Source organism: Leptonotus elevatus, chromosome 17 (genome assembly GCF_054856555.1).
Source record: "Leptonotus elevatus isolate MCC_2025b chromosome 17, RoL_Lele_1.0, whole genome shotgun sequence".
Lineage (NCBI taxonomy): Eukaryota > Metazoa > Chordata > Actinopteri > Syngnathiformes > Syngnathidae > Leptonotus > Leptonotus elevatus.
The window spans coordinates 7,225,706-7,246,649 of NC_141255.1; the positions used below are offsets into that span (position 1 = coordinate 7,225,706).

Sequence of the window (20,944 nt, forward strand, 5' to 3'; positions counted from 1 at the left end):
AACTATTTTACCACAGTGAATCCTTCCCTGCAAGAGCAAATATTCCTTTTTTTTTGTGGGAAAACAGAAAGGCTGCAAAATGAAAAGCATCTCTAACTGAAAGCCCGTGAGAGGAGCTTTGGGGGATCTGATTTCACAGCCGCTAATGAGCATTCAGCATTGGTCTCCTCCTCCTTCGCCTCGGCGGCTAATGCGTGACTGACAAGCCGCGGCTTTTTTTTTTTTTTTGGGTCGACTGGGCCCGAGTCAAAGCGCCCCCGATGCACAGATCCTATCATCAGCCGTTCATCTTTTGGACACCTGTATTTTACCGGAAAAAAAGGACACACTCTGTTGATCTTTAGGTTTTAATCCCAAGAGATGATTCTGGCCGCGACGTGGTATGGTGGGTGGTAGCATTGGGGAACATTGTGTTTTTATTTTATTTTGCCAGATTACTGGGCTGCCCGTGTTGGTTTCCTGCTTAAATTAGCCCAGCAGGGACATGCCTGTGCCAAAGAGAATTGTTTTTCATAGTCAAATTTGAGCATTATTTCTAACCACTCCACTGTTACCCTCTACATCTCATTTGTCTTACAAGTAACGGATCAATACGTGTTGACTGGAAGCACACTTACAGTAGGGGGAAGGGGGGGGGGGGGGGGTGGAGCTACAGGCTCGATTGTGGGTGGTCAATGGGAATGATCACTGGTCCCAAACCAGTAACTCTGATTTATGACTTTTCGACTGTACTCGTTGAAAAGCATTTAACATACCTCTGATGGCAGCACTGTGCATTGTTGAAGGAGCTGGCCAAATTTCTGTTTATGTATTAGCTCGCCTAAGCCGATAAAGGGACAGAGATCCCTTGAAAACGTTCCAAAGCAATCCCAAAGCTGCTGCTGTGTGCACATCCGTCAGTAAATCACAAAGGGATTCTAAACCTCGCTTGCCCAAAAGAGGGCCAAAGTGGTGACAAATAAAGCAACCGTACCATCGTCATCAACAGATAGAAAAAAATGATTTAAATGAATGATTCATGACCTGTTTAATAGAAAGGAACTCAACAAAATTCAATAGGGAGGGTGAGTAGCCAATCTTTACATAAACTAAACAACCAAAGGATCCCAGTAGAAGGCAATCATAATAAATTAGAGTACATTAATTGGTTTACGGTGTTTGTTTTATGATCCGACAATTTTTACATTGTTTTCACTTTGCAGATCACAGCAAAGCCAGCGCTAAGCCAAGAGGAACAGGCAGGGTCACTTGCAAAGATCTTGCATTGTTAATCCAGTTCAGATTCCGTATCTAGGGTAAACCCTCAGAATCCGTGCGTGGACTTAAGACCCACGCACAACACGTGATGAGCCTTGCCCAGATGTCCCTTCGGGAGCACAAACAAAAAGGAACAACGAGTCATAAGGCAAATACACATTAAGTGGTGTTCATGCGCTTTTTTATTTTAACTCAGCAGCAGTGTCAGTTTCCTAAATGAGGAATTTGTCCAAGACCAAAGAGAACCTCGAGCCAGCATATCTTCATTTTGCAGTGCAATACGTTCAAACGGAAATCCTATTTTATTCATGTGGATTCCGGCGGTCTCTCGCTATCTCCATCGCTCCCCATCCCCACCCTTCCTCTTGGACCTCCTTCGCCTGCTGCTCTCCGCAGCGAGCGCGCAAATTAATTTTCAACTTGTTAATTCTCTTTGAAAAAAAAGGAGGGGGGGAAAGAGAATTGAAGAAGCGAGCCCAGGTCCCCTGTTTGATTTGCTATTTGCCGGAGCCCAGCGTGTGACCTACAGATGTGAGAATCCAGAACCTGATCAAATTTTAACAAGATTGTGACACTCTGGTTGAGATCTACGGTAATGGAACAGAGCGATGGCTGCAACCCAGCACGCCTCGGGTTGAAAGGGTCATGTAAAGGAATGTGAGAATTAAATAGACCTCGTTAGCGGCGCGAAGGAAGAGCGACAGGGGCATTTACTCAGGAGTGCGCACGGCAGATACCAGCTCCACCAAGGTCTTATGTGGCATAAAACCGTAATGTGAAACGTACCGCTAACCTTATCGCGTGGATTTACGACCCAACAAGCCATTCATCTCTTTCGCTTTCCTTGTTAGTATTACGCCTCAGCTCCAAAGCATTGAGATAAGCAGAGCAGGAGACGGCAGAATTGGGGAGTGGAAGTGAGTGTGATGGATGACTTGCATGTAGCGATATTCCTGACAGACAGACAGACATGAAATGGAAACACGAGGAGGAAAAACAACAAAGTCGCTAACGGTGACGATGACATCTGAAGGGGTTTGGGAGGAAGGGCTCCGTTACGATGTAATATTCAAGTGGAGACACTGTAACATTAGGATAATTGCAAATTTCAATCTTTTGAAGACATCTGATAATCAGGCCTTTGCTAACTTTGCTCACAAGTGAAGGAAAATACCCAATTTTGGAGCGACTGTCAGTATGTGTGAACACCTGAGAGCCACCTCGACAATATTTGGTCCTTTGGGAACGCTTGCCAGCGTGCAGAATTCCACCACTCACTTCATTACCTGTAGCCCATTGATTTGTCAGCCACGCTTGACCTGCTTTTCTCTCTGATGAAAGACATTCACACTTTAGCATACAAGATGTCTTTAAGACGAGAGCAGGCAGAAATTGTAGCTTTTGCTTAATGCTCTAAATGCTTAATAATGTGGTCAAGAGAGCACAGCCAATTTTCCTTCAAGCACTGAAAAGCGGGCTACATATAATCAGTGCTTTAGGCTCAGTGTCATATCAACTACAGTGGGCTTCCTCGGCATGACCCCGGCAACCCCTCAATTTAAACTGAGGGGAAATTCAGCCAGCCCGATGGGGAGCGGCCATTAGTGTGGAGGCATGCTGCGCTATTTCGTTTGGTTCAGACACAATGTCACAAATGGGGATGGAAGACCGAGTGTACAGCAGCAAAGACATGTTGGAGATAGCCCCGCCTGGATTTGTTTGGAGGATATCAAGAAAAATTTAATGATGCCCTCGATGGGACAAAAGTGCTCATGAGACTAGATACTTACAAATACTTTCTAACACAGTGGTCCTTAAGTTTATCGGAGGTTGTGAACCCAACCAGTTTCCAATTCAGTGTGTTTTTCTCCATCTCCATGCAGCAGTGTTGCTTTAGTTTCATTAGATAGCTAGTTGTACTGTACTACCATCGCTCAACTTGCAAATCACGCAGTTAGGACGCTGACTCCCATCACGCAACTAAACTTTACATTTATAGAGCGCTTTATACTGCATCAACCACCGCTGTTTTCTCAATGATGGAACCCAGGTGCAGCAGATCCAATGAAAACAGCAGAGGCCCCAGAACTGAACCCTGTGGAACACCATATGTTCCGTTATACATGTGAATTCCCACTGCACATTTTCATCTGAACCACTTTTTTTTTTTGCTTGACAGTATGAAGGGATTACAATACTAAGGAAATTATACGACGTACCATCACAACAGTCACAAGTCGAGTACTGAGCACACCAAATTCCCAGTAGCATAGATAAACCAAGTGATGCCACATAATCTGCAGCCAATGATGGCCAAGCGGGGCGTATCATCACGAATCATTTGAGTCAGGTGTGACTTGACCTCTGCCGAACCCCTGAGACTGAGTCACCAAACCCCTGGGGTTCGATTGAACCCAGGTTAAGAACCACTGTTCTAACATTTGTCATCAGTGGAGGATGAAAAATTAAAGAGCATATTTTGACAAAGTACAGAACATAAAATCATCAGAAAAATAAAAACTCAAAGTACATATACAGTACCTGAAAAAACTCTTGAAGGTACTGAAAAAAAAGCAAGTTCAGAATAAATGTGTTTTAGCCTCTATAGCCTTGCGTCTAGATGACCTTTGTTGCTGTCCCAGCAAGATTGAGAAGGAAACTGGAGAGTCTGTTGTCACTGAAGATTTCATGAAGGGCGCGGCATACCGGCAAACGTGACTCCATGCCTCCATATTGATTCCACATTTAAAGATACTTGAGTTCTCTGTACTTGTCACTATTATGTGTCAACCCCGATGTCACCTGAAATCAATAACTGTCTTGCAGTCACACCCACGACATTCAATATCAACACCAAGGAGCAACTCGACTGTATGTTCAGGTTAGCAAAAGTAGTCAGGTACAAGCATCAATAATCATACCGATCTGGAGCCCGACTACATCCTTTCAGGCTCGGTTGTCGACCAGCTCTTTTAAACTGTGATTATCAACTGGTGGGTCAGCAAATAGGCTAGGGTTCACTGTGCCAGTTAAGGGAGCGTTCCGCCAACGGTGAGGTGCAGCCACCTGCCTAGACTCGCAGGAGGGGGTCTGTTTGACAGAGCGGGGGGGTTTGGGGAGGAGCGTAGTTTGTGGAACCAGAGCTGTTCCATCTGGTGGCCCGCTCACCTTCACTGATGAATCGAGTATTCCTCGGATAGCAGCTGTTGCTAAGGTGACGGGTGCGCATGCACATGAGGAAAAAGTGCTCCCGGTGCGCTGACACAGGTGTACACTCATTATGAGGGGTTGACTTCGTATAACCTCAGATTAGGGGAACCTATTCTTTATTCTGGCCAGCGCTTTGCACGTCTCTCACTAAAGACTCTAAATTGTTGATATCTGCGACTGGTTGGTGATCAGTCCAGGGAGTCCAGCTCACCTGTGACCCTAATGAGGACAAGCGCTATAGAAATGGATCCATCTTGGCAGGATTTGCGAGAGCGAAAAATGACCCCTCCGTGCTATTCAGTGACAACTTTGTTTGTTTTTGCAATCCCGCAGTGTTATTCCACATTATTTTGACTTATTGTGTATAATGGCAGGCGGGAATAAACAAGTGTCACCACTAATTGCGTTCCGTGGCCCCCGCAAAGTGTTGAGAGTGGCGACGCGCCGAGGGACCACAACAACTCGACGACGCCTTATCCAATCTCCCATTAAGCAGTCCCCAAAATGGCCGTCCAGTCAACAAGTAATGAGTAATGAGATCTAATAAGGCCGATGCCAAAAAAATGAAAGCTTAAGCGCGACGTTTTCTTTTCACAAGTCGGTGGGAACGAATCAAGCGGAACTGTTAGCCAAGTGCCTCGGAGGGGAGGAACATTTTACATGCGGATTAGCACGCATATCGCCATCATCGCACACTGATGTGACGGCTTGATAGACTCTGTGTCTTTGATGCCTCACGAGGCATGGGGGCCCTTTATCCCTTCTTCGCCCATCTTCTGGAACACACTGATCCGGCTCCCTCGGAGCCGGTGGAGATGGTGGAGATAGGATTGTAAGACGTCTGCATATCGCTTCTTGCCACTTATATCATACACCTTGTAAATGATAGCGTTGTCATGCCGACAGACGTAGTAAAATAACATTTTCGGAGCCAAACACACTGAAACATTTTAGCATTCATTTGGTCGGCACTATTAGCAGCTTCCCCCTTGCTTCTAAATCTCTGCCTGTCGCCATTATTTAAAAGTGTACCTTCATCTTATTTCCGTTTTCATCTATCAAGCGTTGGGGAGGTTTTGACCTTGCCTGATCATGCCTATGATAGTGAGGCTTGGGCAGAGGGGGTGGAAACAGGCAAGAGTGACAAAGATGGGAAGTTGCGAGATAAGAGTTGTGATGATGAATGCGGATAGAGGGATGGCGGGACATGACGGGGAAAAATGTGGCGTGGGGAAAATATCACCGACGCAAACTTTAGTGGCCTGTCAGACGTGTAAGTAGAAGTTATTATGTTTTGCATAAGCCAGCAAAGTAATCATCATTTCTCCTTTCCTTCATTTGCCTCGGGCTTTTTCCACCCCACCCATCTTCACCTACTGTATTTAAACTGAACTACTTAAGTTCCCCATCGCATTATCCACTTACACTTAATTGGTTTGAAAAAGTCAACAAATAATCTTATATTTGTTCATCTATCTATGCCAGCGATTTATAGTGACAGGCAGAACAAATTAATGTTCTTCCATGAGATGGCAGAATATACAATGAACCTGTTTCCATTCATACAACAGAATAATAGGCCCAGATATTCCACTAAAAACATTAGTGAGTAAATTGAGATGAGAACATAATTTTTTTTAGTAAACATAATTTTTTTTTGAATTTTTTCATGATGGTATGCCGCAAGATTTTTCTCATGGAAAACATGCGCCTCTGCTAAATAAAGATTGGAGAAACAGTGATTTTAATCTTTTGTTTTCCTCATTGTATGCATCATAAGCAGGCATGTGGTGGATGGAAGCTGTTACGCGAGTGTGTGTGTGTGTGTGGAACGATAAGAACACTTGGCAAAGGAAATGATGGCGTGAGGGAATAATGGGTGTTTTTGTTAAGATGAGGAGTTGAATGTGTGCTCCATCCTACGCCAATCCATCTTCGTTTCCTATTGGATGGCAGCCGTAATCTCATGGTGACTGAGGAGGGTAAATAAAGTTGATATCATATAAACCAGGGGTGGGCAAAGTGTGGCCCACAGCCCATGGTCTTCCCTAGTTTTTTTTTTTTTTTAATCTGGCCTTCAGAGCATTCCCATTATCAAGAGTCTAATAGATATTGCATTAATTTGGCTTTCTTTGCCCTAAAAAGTGGGGGGGGGTATTCATCACATTACAAAATTGGTAATTATTACTATTAATAATAGTAGTATTAGTATAGTATTAATGAAGTAAGTATTTTGTAAATACTTGGGATAGGCGAGTACCAGTGCTTCTCAATTATTTTTTTGTTGGTGTACCCCAGTAAGAAAAATATAATAACCCCAAACCTGGGACAATTGATCAAATAAAATTAAAGTAAATAAAAGTATAATTTGTCTACAAAATTGCTGTACGTACACCTCTGCAGAGGAGCTAATACTCCTTGTGCACACTCTGACAATAAGAGTTCCACTCCACCTACAGCAGTGGATGTGTAATTACACTTTCTAGTATGGCAAAAAACAAACCAAAAAACATGTTCCCTGGGGTCACATATATATATTTACAGAACGGTTTGATGATTTTATTTACTCATTATCTCATTTATCAATTATTTGATTGATTTATTGTTATTATTAATTGTTAAAAATGTCAAAGAAACCATTTTAAATACAACTTTACCAAGTTAAAAAATGTATTAAAAATGTGTTTAGTTATTTAATAATTGATGAGAAATAAAACATGACAATGAATTTCTATGATTATTTTTGGGAATAAATCAATCATATGTATTTAATTTTTTGGGGGCCCATCTGTTTAAAAAAAAACAAAAAACGTGACCCTTTGCACTCAAGTTTACCCATCCCTGCACAACATTGTCTCCCTCCTCTGCTTCCGACAGTTCATGTTTCTGTGCTAATGTTCTTTCAGCATCAAAATTTTCAATGTAGCAAAACAAGTTAGTGTCTCCTCACATCTGTGACACCAAATGCAGAAAGTCGCATCGGGCCACTTTGCATCAACTCCAGGCCAATCGCCGCGCTCCCTGCTGACACCCAGGGCCGTGTCACAACAAGTTGACGTTGGGGCTCGCCGCGACCCGACAGTAGCGGGCCACTGGTCAGACGCGGTGACGGATCCATGAGTATGACACCTGTATACCTCCCCTCGTGCCCTGAGTTGATGGCTGGCTGGCACGTTAAGATGACAACGGCAAAAAAGCATGACACACGCAGACATACAAGGCCCAACTTCTGTGCCGGTCTACGTCAAGTGTGCAGCTCATGTTGACGTACAAAACAAAATGGGGGAATGCAGCAGTCCCAAGTCGTAAAAGTATCTATTCAAGTCTGACTCGAGTCATGTCTATCTCAAAGCAACAGGATACCACCAAGTGTCACTTTAAGGACTCAGACCCCTCAAACCATCCAACCAAAACCCAAATCAAACCAATAAACACTCTGGCTAAGCTTGTGGTAATGTTCAAATGCATCCCTGAAGAATTGTATCTCTGTTACACCACTGACCTAATCCGCCTCTTGAAGAGCAATTAAAAGTTTAGCGCAGACTTTAAGAAAGTAACCGTGTGATCTTTTCTTTTTCTGTCCCCCCTAACACCCAACTCGTCTCCGTGGCTGTGAGCACCCGGTGCATGCTAATATGAAAGTGTAACCATGGCACTCTTCCAAAGGCATTCCAAACACAGTGGGAAAAGAAAAGGCTTGAAGGGGGACGTGGAAAAAAAACATCATTTCCCTTTTATTCTAAACTGGAATCCGTCTTTCCCTTCAATACCCACTTCCCCCTTTGCCATCCAAATGGGGTCCTGGGAAGAATAAAAACAAATCCCAATAGAGACACTTTGTGCCTCAATTCACCTTTGAAAGTCATAATCTTGACCTGAGAAAGCTAAGACGTTGGAAGAAATGGTCTTGGAAGGATTTAATAGAGCCAAGTGTTCAACTTGGAACAATAAGCACTTGATAAAACGTGAAAACGATACTTTCCTGCTTGTAGCCTTTCCGCAGTTGCTACATCAATCTAATCTATTATTCTTCAGTCTGTTTTGGTATGTTCGCATTTTAGGCGCAACAAAAAAAACAGAAGCTGTGAGTGTCCTTGTATGCCTGGCTGTGTAAAAGGACATTGAATGATGTATTGTTTGAGACTAAGTAGAGCAGGACACAATTTTGTATTACCAAATTCAAACGATGAACTCGCAAAAGTCGTTTCTGCGGGAGTCTTGGGTGTTTTTTTGGAAGTCGCTACCCCGGTTTCATCTCCTCATCCTGTCTTTCCTTACGGGAGGAATGTGTGTGCGGAGGCGGAGGATTTGGCGCACCGAGGAGACGTGGAAGGAAGTTAAGAAGAGAGCCGGGGCTTGATGGTGGGCGGGGGTTGGGCGAAGCTATCAGTCGGGCCAGAATGTGATACTTTTGACTCGGCGGGAGACTGTTCTGAGGAAGCTGCGGCATTTATTGCTAACATTCCAAAGACTCACCCTTTCTCAAATTCCCTTGGTCACTCACCTAAGAGACATTACACAATAGACCATTTGTATTTCTTCTGACAATACAATTACTGTGTTTTTAAGCTGACCTGTAATAAACTGAACTGCAACCGGATAGAACCTCAGCCCACCCTGATCAGATTGCAATTGATAACCCCCTTTGGACATTCACCTTGAGGGCATTTCTCTCATCTATCACTGATGATTGTTAGAATTCACGCGAGTGGAATTACATTCGGGTTTATCTGTCACTATTGGGATACATGTTGACTGGTGTAATGCGGATACTTGGCATTCTATTCGCGTCTCGGGTGGCGTTTCCCAGGCCTCCGTCTGCTCGCCCATTAAAAATGAAACACGGCTTCTTAATTTCAAACTTGATTGCCGATTTTTCGCTTACTCACTCAACTCAAATTTTGAGTTGCTCCTTCCATCTCTCCCTATCCCTTCATCTTTACTGCCATCTGCTAAAGGTATTTACAGGAGGAGCTACAACACCGCCACCAAATGCTAGACTCTAACTAAGCTGTTCGTGTTACACTAATTCCAAACAAGGTGCTAACCACGCTGACAGTTCACGGGCAAAGGAAATGAAAATCAAATCCAAGAGGTCGCACATTATTGGCGTGAATGCCGCGTTGTGTTGTCACTGGCTCGACCCGCACTTGAGTCGGAAAAGCCGCATGTTTTCTTCCCCCTCCCAGACAGAAAATAGGCTGGGTTAAGCCTCCAAATGTACCTGTGACTTTGTTTGCATTGTTCATCTCGAAGGATGGCAGCTTTGCTCAATCACCCTTGGCCGTCGCAGCTGGCTTTCAATCACAGATACACCCCCCACCACCCCTTCCACGCTTCCCCCTCAGAGGCTGCCGATGCAGAAGTCGGCCCCAGCATCTGGTAACCATAAAGCAAACGAGTGCTAACTTGTCATGAAAGTCATTCATTCAAAGCCATGCGACTCAGCGTGGGGTTAAGCCATGCACTTTGCTATGTGTGCGTTTCGGCATACAAGCAAAGCAACTTGATAAGGTTTTGATCTTTTTCTCATCTCTGAATTCCAGTGAGACAAAACATCAATTCCGGATCCTAGTCGGGTTGAAAATATCCACCATGCAACACCGCACTACTTCCTGAATTACCATTAGCATAAACAAACTTGTCTCTCAAAGTGATTTGTCGCAGGGACTTTTATTAGCTTTCCACTGGGTCAGCCTAGTAAAACGCCATCTAAAGTAATGGTCGGGAATAAAAGGTTTCCCCTTTTACAAGCTGGACTTTTTGGCTGTGTGTTTGCGCATTTGTGTGTTAGTGCTTCCCTCGCTGGATTTGATTGGCACATGGGTGAACTTTAAGGCCAGGAGGTGGGAGGAGGGCATGTTGTCGGTCAGCCTTAACAAATGCACGAGGCCCAAAAGGGTACAGAGAAGGGGTCAAGTCCGCGGCGCCGCCGCAGCCATTTCTACCGTAACACTGACAGACAGCTTGTTTTTAGCTACTTCGCCGCAAAAACAGTAAAGAAACCCCTCACATTTTGGCATAGAACTACTTATTAGAGTTATTCTACAGTAGGCCTGTACCCTGCTGCAAATCACAAAAAAACTACAATTACCCTAAAAATTATGAGGGTTGATTATATAACGATACCTTGACTTTGATGAATCACGCTTGAGTTTTTCAAGATTCAAACTGACGCTTGGTTGATTTTTTTGCTAAGTGTTACAAGCACAACTTGGACATCCTAGATGAGAGCAGCCAACTTCACAACATCAGGCCACAATCAGTTGTAAAAGTAAACTGTTGTGTTTTGTTTCAAATTTCTATTTTTTGCCAAGATTGCCAATTTTCTATCAATAATGGTTGAGTTTTCAGGGAATAGCAGAAAATTGGTGAATTTCTTTATCGTGAATACGCACTGTAGTGTATAACTGTACTCTATATTTAACACTTGTCGACTTAAACCTGGGAAAGGAAGAGCAAAATGTTTCACAGATCGAAAAGTTTGAGAAAAGAACGGCGCAAAGGTCACGGTGCAGATGGTGCTTACGGCAGATTCCGATCCAGAGCCGGCGGCAATCCTGGCGTGAACTCCGTTGCCGCTCTGCAAACAAATTAGCTTTCTCCCGCCATCTCACTGCGCAGCAAATAAAAGAGGAAATTCAGGTGAATAAAATATTTCCCCTAGCTTCATTTCCACATACTAATTCTCGCTTTTCCCTGCCCGAGTGGTTCCAATTCATTAGGCAGCATTCATTGCATTTGTGTCACTGAGAAAACTGTTTTCCCAGGACAGTGTGCCACTCCACTGGACAAATCCACAACCAACACCTCACACACAAAAAAAGGTTTGGGTGCATAAACAAACCCACATTTAACATCTTAACATCGACTCAAGTGTTGTTACACTCACGAAGCAGTTTTCCTTCTGGGTCCACGGTTTTAATTACACAACAAATGTTTGGCTATCCGAGTGAGATCTGCATGAATATTTATACCGATTCATTTGTTGAGTGTTGATTGTAATTACACGGAAACATGATTTATTGCCAGGATTGCCGCGTGCGCCAGTCAGCCGGAGAAAGCGAACTAGGTGGAAGTAACTAAATAAACGCACGTTCACAGACAAACAGCAGTGCTTTGTGGGAGAAGTCGGGCAAAGATTCAGAATGACAATTTGGATTTTTTACTCTCTGACACATTTGGATACACAATGGCAGCATGAAGAGGAAATAAACTCATGGAATTGAATATCCTCAGAACAGAAAGACACCAAGGGGGCGGGGGAATGATTGAAAAATGACTTAGGAATGCCAGGAAGCAACAAGGGCCAAGTGACAGAGGCCAGCTGGGACGTTGTTTGCATCTAATTACGAACCGCATTGACCATTTGTAGAGCCATTTATTATGATAACGGCAAAGCCAGCGCTGAATCTATGTCTTTCACCACCTCCTTTCTGCCGTTACCTCAGTGCGGCACTCCGACAGGGATTGAGAGATACACAGTCGGCAAGGGAGAGCGACCGAGTCTGGGGGAGGGAATGAAAGAGGCTTCTACTTTAATGAAATGCTCTTACTGCTTAACTCACTGACACTGCTCAATAACGCCTTCGATCAAGCAACATGTATCGACAGCGGCTCCTCTGGCAAAGACTCCGCCGGATCGGAATGCTCTTATCTTTACCTCCACACAAACTGCAGACTGCTGCTAAGACTCGCGGGGCCCTCGTTCACTCACCGTCGTTCTTCAGTAAATAAGTGAAAAACATTCTTTCCCCTGTGGGCTACCACACCAAGGCTGAGGGGCAGCCATGTTTACAGGTCTGGTCCGCTGAGTCCTATCGATGTATTTGTGGGTGTTAAAAAGTAATGACATTTTTGGGAACTACTGTAGGAGAACAATTTGTTGTGCTTCTTGGTTGGCATTAACATGAACCCCTGCTATTCATGGTGGATAGGGAAAAAAGCACTGCTACTAATCAGTTTCCATTTGTATGGATTTACTACAGTTTGTAAGACCATGGAAAAAGGATTATCAGCAAAGCAGCAAACCATGCAGCTAGCATGTACGCAACCATGAAGCCATGTTACATAAACCACTGTATTCAGTAGTTCAATTACGAGCCACCTTCACATAAAGCTCATCAATAATGGAATTGAGCAAACTAACTTTAATAGGGCTAGCATAAATTGACGAAACACACGCGCATTAGCATTTTACCCAAAGGGTATAAGGCATTAAAATCCCCTTTTGCCTTTGGATAACACAATGAAGGGCAATGTAGACCACGCAGGCTTTTAATAGCTACATCTGAAGAGAGGCAAAAGCAAACAAAATAGATCAGCAAATAAACAAAGTTGCAAATGCGGAACTGCTAATATTTGCGAAATCACATTGAAGTAGCTAGCTTTAGCCTTACAATATGACTGGCAAACCCCTTTCACTCTCTTTGGAATCATCCTGAAAAGCCTCCTTACACCTGTCTGCTTTGTGTCCACCCTAAACTCCCTTCTGAGGACAGAACTCCCTGTAAGCATCCCTTTTATAGTGACGCCCGGCCATTTGGTTTCTCTTGTAGCCGTTTCGCCGAGTGACCTTCTCGGTGGTGAGCCAGCCCCAGGATCCTCACCAGCAGGGATCGCTGCAGAGCTGCTACGACAGCGGCCTGGACGAGTCTGAGACGCCGAGCAGCAAGAGTTCATCGGGGCCCCGACTGGGCGCCCTGCCCCTGCCCGAGGACAGCTACGAGAGGACCACGCCGGATGGCAGTGTCGGTGAGGCAGAGCACTTGGAAAATGGTAGGGGCAAACACTGAAAGGAGATTGAGATAAGATAGAGGGAACACATACATGCACATACTGCCCAAAGCGTTCAAGCAGGATGGCAGGTAGACAGTCACAGATGTGTAAGGTTGTCTGGGTATTATTTAAAAACAAACTTTTAACCACTTGCTGCAACGGGGTAGGGGATTAGCTGAAATGTGCTGACATATAAACAAAACAGTACTTGTAGTTGAACCATCCATCCATCCATCCATCCATCCATCCATCCACTTTCTACATTTGTCCTCATTAGTGTATCAGGTGAGCTAGAGCCTAGCGAGAAGCGGCGGGGTACACCCTGTCAGCCCCAGGGCACGTGGTAACCACGAGGCCACGCCGTGCTGCCTGACAGAAGTCTGACATCAAAACTTTTCAGACTAACGTTCCCCTTTTTCTGGAGGCTGCTTTGGATGATTCCGAAAGAACTGCGTCTCTGCACTGTATCTCGCCTTGTCTTCGAAATAAAGTGAAATGGGGGGAGCGACCACGGGGGGCTAATACCCTACTTGAATTGGTAAGAAGCTGTGTTGGCAGTTGCTGTGTGTTTGCCTCAAGGCCCGCATGAAAGAGCTAATATGTCTCTAAATGTGGGATAGACCTGCTGTGTAAAGACTCCAGCCTTTGAGTGAGATTGTGAGTGACTCAAGTAGGATGAATTAGACCAACTTACATGTGAGTGAAAGCAATGCTCATACTTCTTAACTACAAGCGGCATTCAGATAAGGCTGTATCCTGTATCAAGTCCGGGAATCAAGCTATAAACAGAGTTCAGGTTTTAAGGGGAATTTCTTCATATCAGAATTGAGATGTCAGGATCATCTCCCGCTGGCAGCAATTTATGACAAATATGAGTAATCAAGATAACGGGATTAACTGCCCCACCGTTGCTCTTGATGCACGGGGAGTCAGACAACCCAAACCAAAGATGTCTGACGTCAGATGAGAAGCTGGACTTAATGCGCACTGGTAGGGGATTGTGACGCGGGGCAGATAGGTCTACCTTGTAGATGTGTACAAAATAGATACATATTTCCCTGCCTCCATAAATTAGGCGAAAAATAATTTGTGCCTGGTGCTGCTATCCAATCCCTTAAAACAATCCTCAAGCATCCTTGAGGAAGACCTTTGCTCACTCACTCATGCGTGGCTACTCCTTAAGAGGGGCGTCAGTTGACGTTCACTATGACTCAAGAGTACGGCATCTGGAATGTTGCTGCCTTCTTGATCATGATGCACAGCTGGGCCCATTCACTTATTCATGAGTTCACCCCCACGCCCATCAGATATTCATAAACAGCGAGAGTCAAACAGCCAATTAAATTCTTCCGGCGACATGCCTCGTACTCTTCGACAGTATTGATCACCGCGTTGCTCAAAGGCGCGGCGGTGGCTTTTCCCAACCTCTTGGACTTCATCGCCAAATAAACAACAACATCACGAAGTGAGGGGTGCAATGTCAAACTTCGGAATCAGAACACCCATCGGCGCTATACTGTAGGTCAGAGGTGGCGGACTCGAGTCAGAATTAATTTTTAGAGCTCGGGACTTGCTTGGTTAAAACTTATGAAAGACTCGACTTGAATGAAGTACATGACTTGAAAAATGATGCTTGTACGTTTGAAAATGTGCATTTCAATGATGTTGTGCCATTTGTTTTGTTTTTGAAATAAAAGTTATATACTTGTGTTGTGCATAGAAATCTGCCAACCCATCTCAATCCTATGATGCTAATTGCAGAGGGCACATCATGAAACACATGATGCGGTGGGAGCTCCAAAAGCTATTACATTTGTATTCAAGCATTGTGCTTTTGATAAAATTAGGAAAAAGAGAAAGGCAGCTGGCTATATTTGCAACTTGAAAAAAAAGAGACACAACCACTGTGTTATCTAAACCCATTTGTTACTGTAAAACACAAAAAGAGGAAAGTCAACTTGACATCTTGGCTAACAGGCAGCTAGTTGTTTGTGTTTTGCCTTTGGAACCATTAAAATAGCTAATAGAGTTAGTAGAGTTAACTAACACAATATGTGTATACATGTATGTTGTGCCTGAGAGAGTTTGTACGGCTTGACTTGCCTTAGGAGTGACTGTACTAGCTTGATATTTGCCACAGTAACTTTGGGCCAACACTTGAGACTTAACTTGTGACTTGCGCCCACCTTTGCATCAGTGTGCTGGCCACATGACAAGGTCTGTGCCATTTGAAGCAGCAGGATGACTCACAGATTTGTGTCAGTGCAATCCACGTTACCCTTTACCTTAACTTGTTAGGATTGAATTTACCGTTCCCGGGGAAGGCGGTTGCCCATATGTGTGTTTTCTGACAACTTTGCAGGCGAAGCGAGTCGCCGGGAGCCAGAAAATCGTTAAAACACTCCCGCAAGCCGAGGCAGCACCTTAAGGATGATCACTTGCAGATAGAAGAACCTTTTACTGGCCCGGACATCACTGAGAGTTCATTCACGCCGACTGCCAAGACGGATGAAGAGTGCAAATATATTGCAGCCTCTAAAAAGAGTAATAGCTCGTCCCAGCATCCCTCCCACACTTTTTTTGCACTGGCTGCCAGACAGGGGAGCAAGCATTTCCCCTACTGGGAGATTACAAATGTTGCAGTTGTTGGTATGACAATGGAAAAAACTGATGTAGGGAATTTGGGCAGTTTATATTAAAACTACTGGCTACGTCTGCTTCTTTTCTTTACCTTGACTTTCAATATTTAATCTTGGTTTCTTTTATTGCAGCGTGAGCTTCCTCGTTACATCCTTGTTGTTTTGTCTCACAATTTCCAAAGCCCAGTTAATAATGAGTGCATGTGTGTGTGAGTGTGCTAACGAGGCAGGCCCGATAGTGGAGCCAGATGGCAAAGAAAGTGTGTTTAATTAAAACCATTCATATTTCAAGAGCGAGAGCGGCAATAGCGCTGGTCTTAGGGTTGATTTCCCCAAACGGGGTGGTGGGATGGATGGTTGTGGAAGCAGAAGGCATGCATATTATCCATCCGCCTCCCAAAGGTCACGGCCCATGTGTGCACACGAAACACCAGAATGCCAAAACGGCAATCAGGGTAGAAACAGGACCGATAAGAAAATTATTCTCAGCTGGGGTCCAATTTAAAACAAAAAAACAAACAAGAAATGCATTTACTACATGCTTTCCATTAAATTACCCACAAATCCCAGTTTCCTTGACTGTTTGTTGTGGCGATATCAATGCTCGTTTTTGTCTTGCCCCGTCTATGGCGTTTCACATTGTGTTAGCATTAATATTTTTATAAGACAATAAACACACAACAAGTCAGGGAGCCTCAGCTCTCAGCACCTTTTTTTTGCGCCTGTAGATTTCTACTATGCGCCTCCTATCCATCACCTGCTCCTCGCCGCCCCCCATTTCTTTATGTGATATCCCCCCAGGCGAGGCGACAGTGAGCAAGATAGGCAGAACAAGAGGACCCGGTGAGATAACGCGGGGCGAGGGACCCGACGGCGGCGAGATGGCGGCCAAGCGAATGACTAACACGGCAGAACAGAAAAATCAGAAAGCAGATGGAACAGCGGGGATGTGGGAGAGACCCAGGCGATATAGAAGGAGAAAATTAATTAATGAATGTACAAAAAAAAAAAAATAGAGGAAGACGTGGAGGAGGTGGGGAAAAAGAGGCATCGGCGGATAAGACGCCAGTGGGGAGTGGCGGCTGACAGAGAAGTGATTGATCACTGCTCGGCTGGAGCAGGCAGGTATTCAAATCATACCCTTGTGTTGCATCCAAAGGTCCGGTTTCCTTCTCACTGCCTCTGCACACGAGCACGCGTGAGCCATAAAGCCCCCGTTGTGCACCACAGAAATCCCTTAACGTGGACAGGCATATTCCAGAGGAAAAGATGCGTCCCACGGGAAGAGAAGATTTGGATTGGAAAGTAACATAAAATACACATTTATAACATAGAAAAATCCGCAGATGAGAATAAATTATATAGGTATACAGTATATGTATATATTAGAGCTGTCAATTTCTTTTTTTATCACATTAATCACATATTAGAATTTTGATGAATCACGATTAATCGCTTAATTAAAAATAATTTTTTTGCCCGCCGAATTTGAAGAGCACCTGTTATATGTTAATTCCTTCAACATTTAATGTTATGAGGACATCCAACATTTTTTGGACCCACTGCACACACACTCATCCCCCTTTCAAGAAATTCGACATGTTGAATCGGCGTCGGGGCATTTGATCGCTGTGATTGGCTGTTGGCGAGCGAATCAGCGCACGAGGCAAGAAGAGGAAGTGACGAACGCGGATAAACAGTACTGGATGGAAAGCCTGGAGCATTTTGAATTACACCATTTATATACAGTATTCCAGTTTAAATATTTACATTCATTTTATCCTGGATTGGCTGGCAACCAGTTCAGGGTGTACCCACCCCACCTATTGCCCGAAGCCAGCTGGGATAGGCTGCAGCGCCCCCGCGACCCTAGTGAGTGAAGAAAATGGATGGATGGACATTCATTTTATTGGACCATGCTAGCTACCATTATTGCATTCTTGGGGACAGTAACTCAATGTAGCAAAAATAAATAAATAAATAAATAAATAATAGAACCCGACTTTTACAAGAAATACCAGTGTGGAGTATAGGAGAAAAACAAACAAACAAACAAACTAACAAAATAATAATAACAATAATAATAATAATAGAACTCCGACTCCCTCATACAGTGTGTAGCTCCACCAAGTTGAAGCCAAGAAATCCAAATGCAATAGCGAGCGAGAGAACCATTTATGAACTCTACGCTTCCTTTGTTTCGAATACATGGTCAAATCTGTTCAATCGCCGAGTGATTTTTGAGTTGCGACACAACTCACACACAGGAAAAAAAAAAGAAAAAGTTTGTCATGGCGGCACGAGACATGATTGTGTATTTAATGAGGGCCTGCAGTCATGCTTATATGCAGTCAAGCAGAAGTCTGGCTCAGACTCAAATAATTGTCGTCCCCTTTTTCTCCAGCTCGCATTGCCGTGGCTATAGCGCATAACAGGTGTAGCATTTTGGTGGTTTCCCTCCCACCAACATCATCTTTTTGTGTATGGGTGGCATCCTAGTATTTTGTTGTGAGTGAATGTGAATGAGCTGTAAGATTAAGAACGCGGTAGTTGTCCTTCCTTTGAATACGCAATTGTGCCAGGATTGTGCATATGTTGCTGACTTCGCGCCAACAAAAAGGGAAGGGGGCGGCTGGGGTGGGGGGCTTATTGGTGCTTGTTTTCTCACTCGAGCGGGGATGTGCTGGAATACAAAAAAAAAAAAAAACATATTCAAGCATTCACACATTCTGTAGGTTTGACACTCGGACCGCGGCGCCTCATGCATTCATTCATGGACCCGCCAAACATATCTCACGGTGGAGGAGAGGGAGCGCAACGCACATACGGCTGGTGCATAATAACTCTCAGGAACAAGTTTCTCCAGGCTACGCGTTCGCTACACGCGTCGCCACGACAACGAGGGAGCGCGGTTTAATTTGCGTCTTCTGTCGTGATTGCGAAACACAACGGGTTCGCCTGATTGGAAAGCGTGTTTGCGGCTCAGAGCAGATGTAGATGAATCACTACCAAAAAAATTGGACATAGATATCATCCGCGTACACACACTTCCTGTCGCGACATTTATCACATTGATTCTATTCCCAAATGGACGCAGATATCTGTGCTTACACACACCTCCTCGCCATCTTGACCTTTAAAGATAGGAATCACAAAAATGTGTACACACCCCCCCCCCCTGCCCATGTTTGTGCATGTTCTCGTCCGAGCCCTCAGTTTGTATTATGTATGCAGCGACCGGGCCCGCCAGCTGCTTAACCTCTGACATTTGAAATACTTGTCCAAATAAACAAGAAGTTCTGGGCTGAGAGACCACACTTTCTAATAAGCAACATTATTGGAAGTCGTGAGTTTTTGTGACACCTTGTGTATTTAAAACAAGAAACAAATGTCCCATTAGCTTCATGCTAATGCTAATTAGCATCTATGTCGTGGTGCTTTAACCCTTTCAGCAATGGATTGAACACAAATGGTTCAACAACATGTGGACTGTTATATCTTCATAACAGTACTCAGTTATGTACTCTTTATTTTCTGCGTAGAACAACTCATATTAGTGATGAATTGTAGGCAGGAGACATAGACACACTGCTGCAATATGATTGGTTGCTGCAAAAAGTACCTAGGGCTCAAGTGTGACTCATAATCTCTCAATCAACAATATATCCGTCTTATGCTGCTCCCAGGTGGCCAAAGCGGGCACACCACAAGGTGCAGCATTAAACTCATTCACTGCCATTGACGGCTATAGCAGTCCAATAATGTTTGTTTTTATAGTACTTTATTATGGAGTTTGATTTCTCCTCATTAAAAAAACACATTACATACATTTTTGTTGTTTTATTTGGGAATGCTGCAATACGATTCATTCATTTTAATTCATTACAATGGCAAACGATGATTTGAAAGTTCTCCATTGGGTTAAGGTCAGGGTATCCACAATACGAGCCCTTATACATCCACAACAACGTCATCTTAAATGATAAATTTTTTGCAGCCATTATTATTCCTTCCTTTTTATTTCCTTCATGGAGTTGTTAAAGGAGCTCACGGAGACAATTACTCTGGTGAGGAAATCCTCTGCAAGAGGATGGCTGATTACAGAAGTATCTAAATATTGCAGGATGCTCATTATCTCCTAACCCTGAGCGATCCCCCCCCCTCCCCAAAAGAGGAAAAGCGGATGGCGTTAATTCCTCCCCGTAGCGGCGTGGCGACTCCTGTGTCCGACAGACTTTGACACAAAAGGCTGCGGCGGCGGCGGCTGGGGCCCGGCGATGCACGTAACGGCGAGCATTAGCGTCATGCATGTTTTATGAAGGCCGGCACTACTTAAGACGGCCGTTCGTCTCGGCCGCGCACGCGAGCGCACGTCCATTAGGGGAAAGGAAATTGTGAACATGCACGCCAATGTTTTCTGCTCACATTGTTGACCCATTTAAAAGGCTACAGTGTTGTGCTATTTTGCTTCGCATGTATAGTACACAAGATGTGTTCCCAGCCGTCATTGTTCCCACCGCATTGCCCTCCTTTTCTCGGATTTGAAGCCGCAGTGAAAAGTCGTCAGCAGTATGCAAAGACGCTCGCATAACACAACGTGCTGACGGCTCGAGAATTATCACGGTGGGGGCTGTGTGTGGTGGTGAGTGGGGGGGGGGGGGGGGGCTGCCATTTTCATCTCAATATGAATATGCATCCGAAAGCTGGAACTGGAGCAGCCTCGCCTCTTTTATTTTGTTTAAAGGCTGAACAATTTGTTAAGTTCTAATCAACATAGCAAAATCGGAAATTTGAGGTTCACAACTCTTAACTAAAATAATTTAATGAACAATCTTTCATATTGATTCATGGTTCATTTCCCTTTATTTTAACTTAACCCTAACCTATAATACAAAAACATTGAAAATTTAGTTTTTTGTAATTCAGATTAATTTAATTTGAATTTTGTGTTATTTAGAAAAAAAAAATACATGGAAAAATTATCAAATATTATATCGCAAGATTTACAGAAAAAAATATCACATTATTTTTCAAAAAAAATATTCTATTGATCAGTGTCT

General features: G+C 44.0%; 1 protein-coding gene across 8 annotated transcripts in view; it reads left to right on the forward strand.

Annotated features, from left to right (window-relative positions):
• Positions 1 to 20,944, forward strand: part of pcdh7b (protocadherin 7b) — an 85,248-nt gene that overhangs the window by 32,170 nt on the left and 32,134 nt on the right. For 2 of the 8 annotated variants that reach the window (XM_086059877.1, XM_086059881.1), the window contains exon 2: positions 13,026 to 13,245. The exons of 2 other annotated variants lie outside the window; for them this stretch is intronic. In XM_086059877.1, coding sequence (XP_085916003.1) covers positions 13,026 to 13,245 — 220 coding nt within the window. Of the gene's footprint in view, positions 1 to 13,025; positions 13,246 to 15,607; positions 16,379 to 20,944 lie in introns of those variants that run through there. 4 more of the 8 variants (XM_086059878.1, XM_086059883.1, XM_086059882.1 and 1 more) reach the window with 3 other exon arrangements.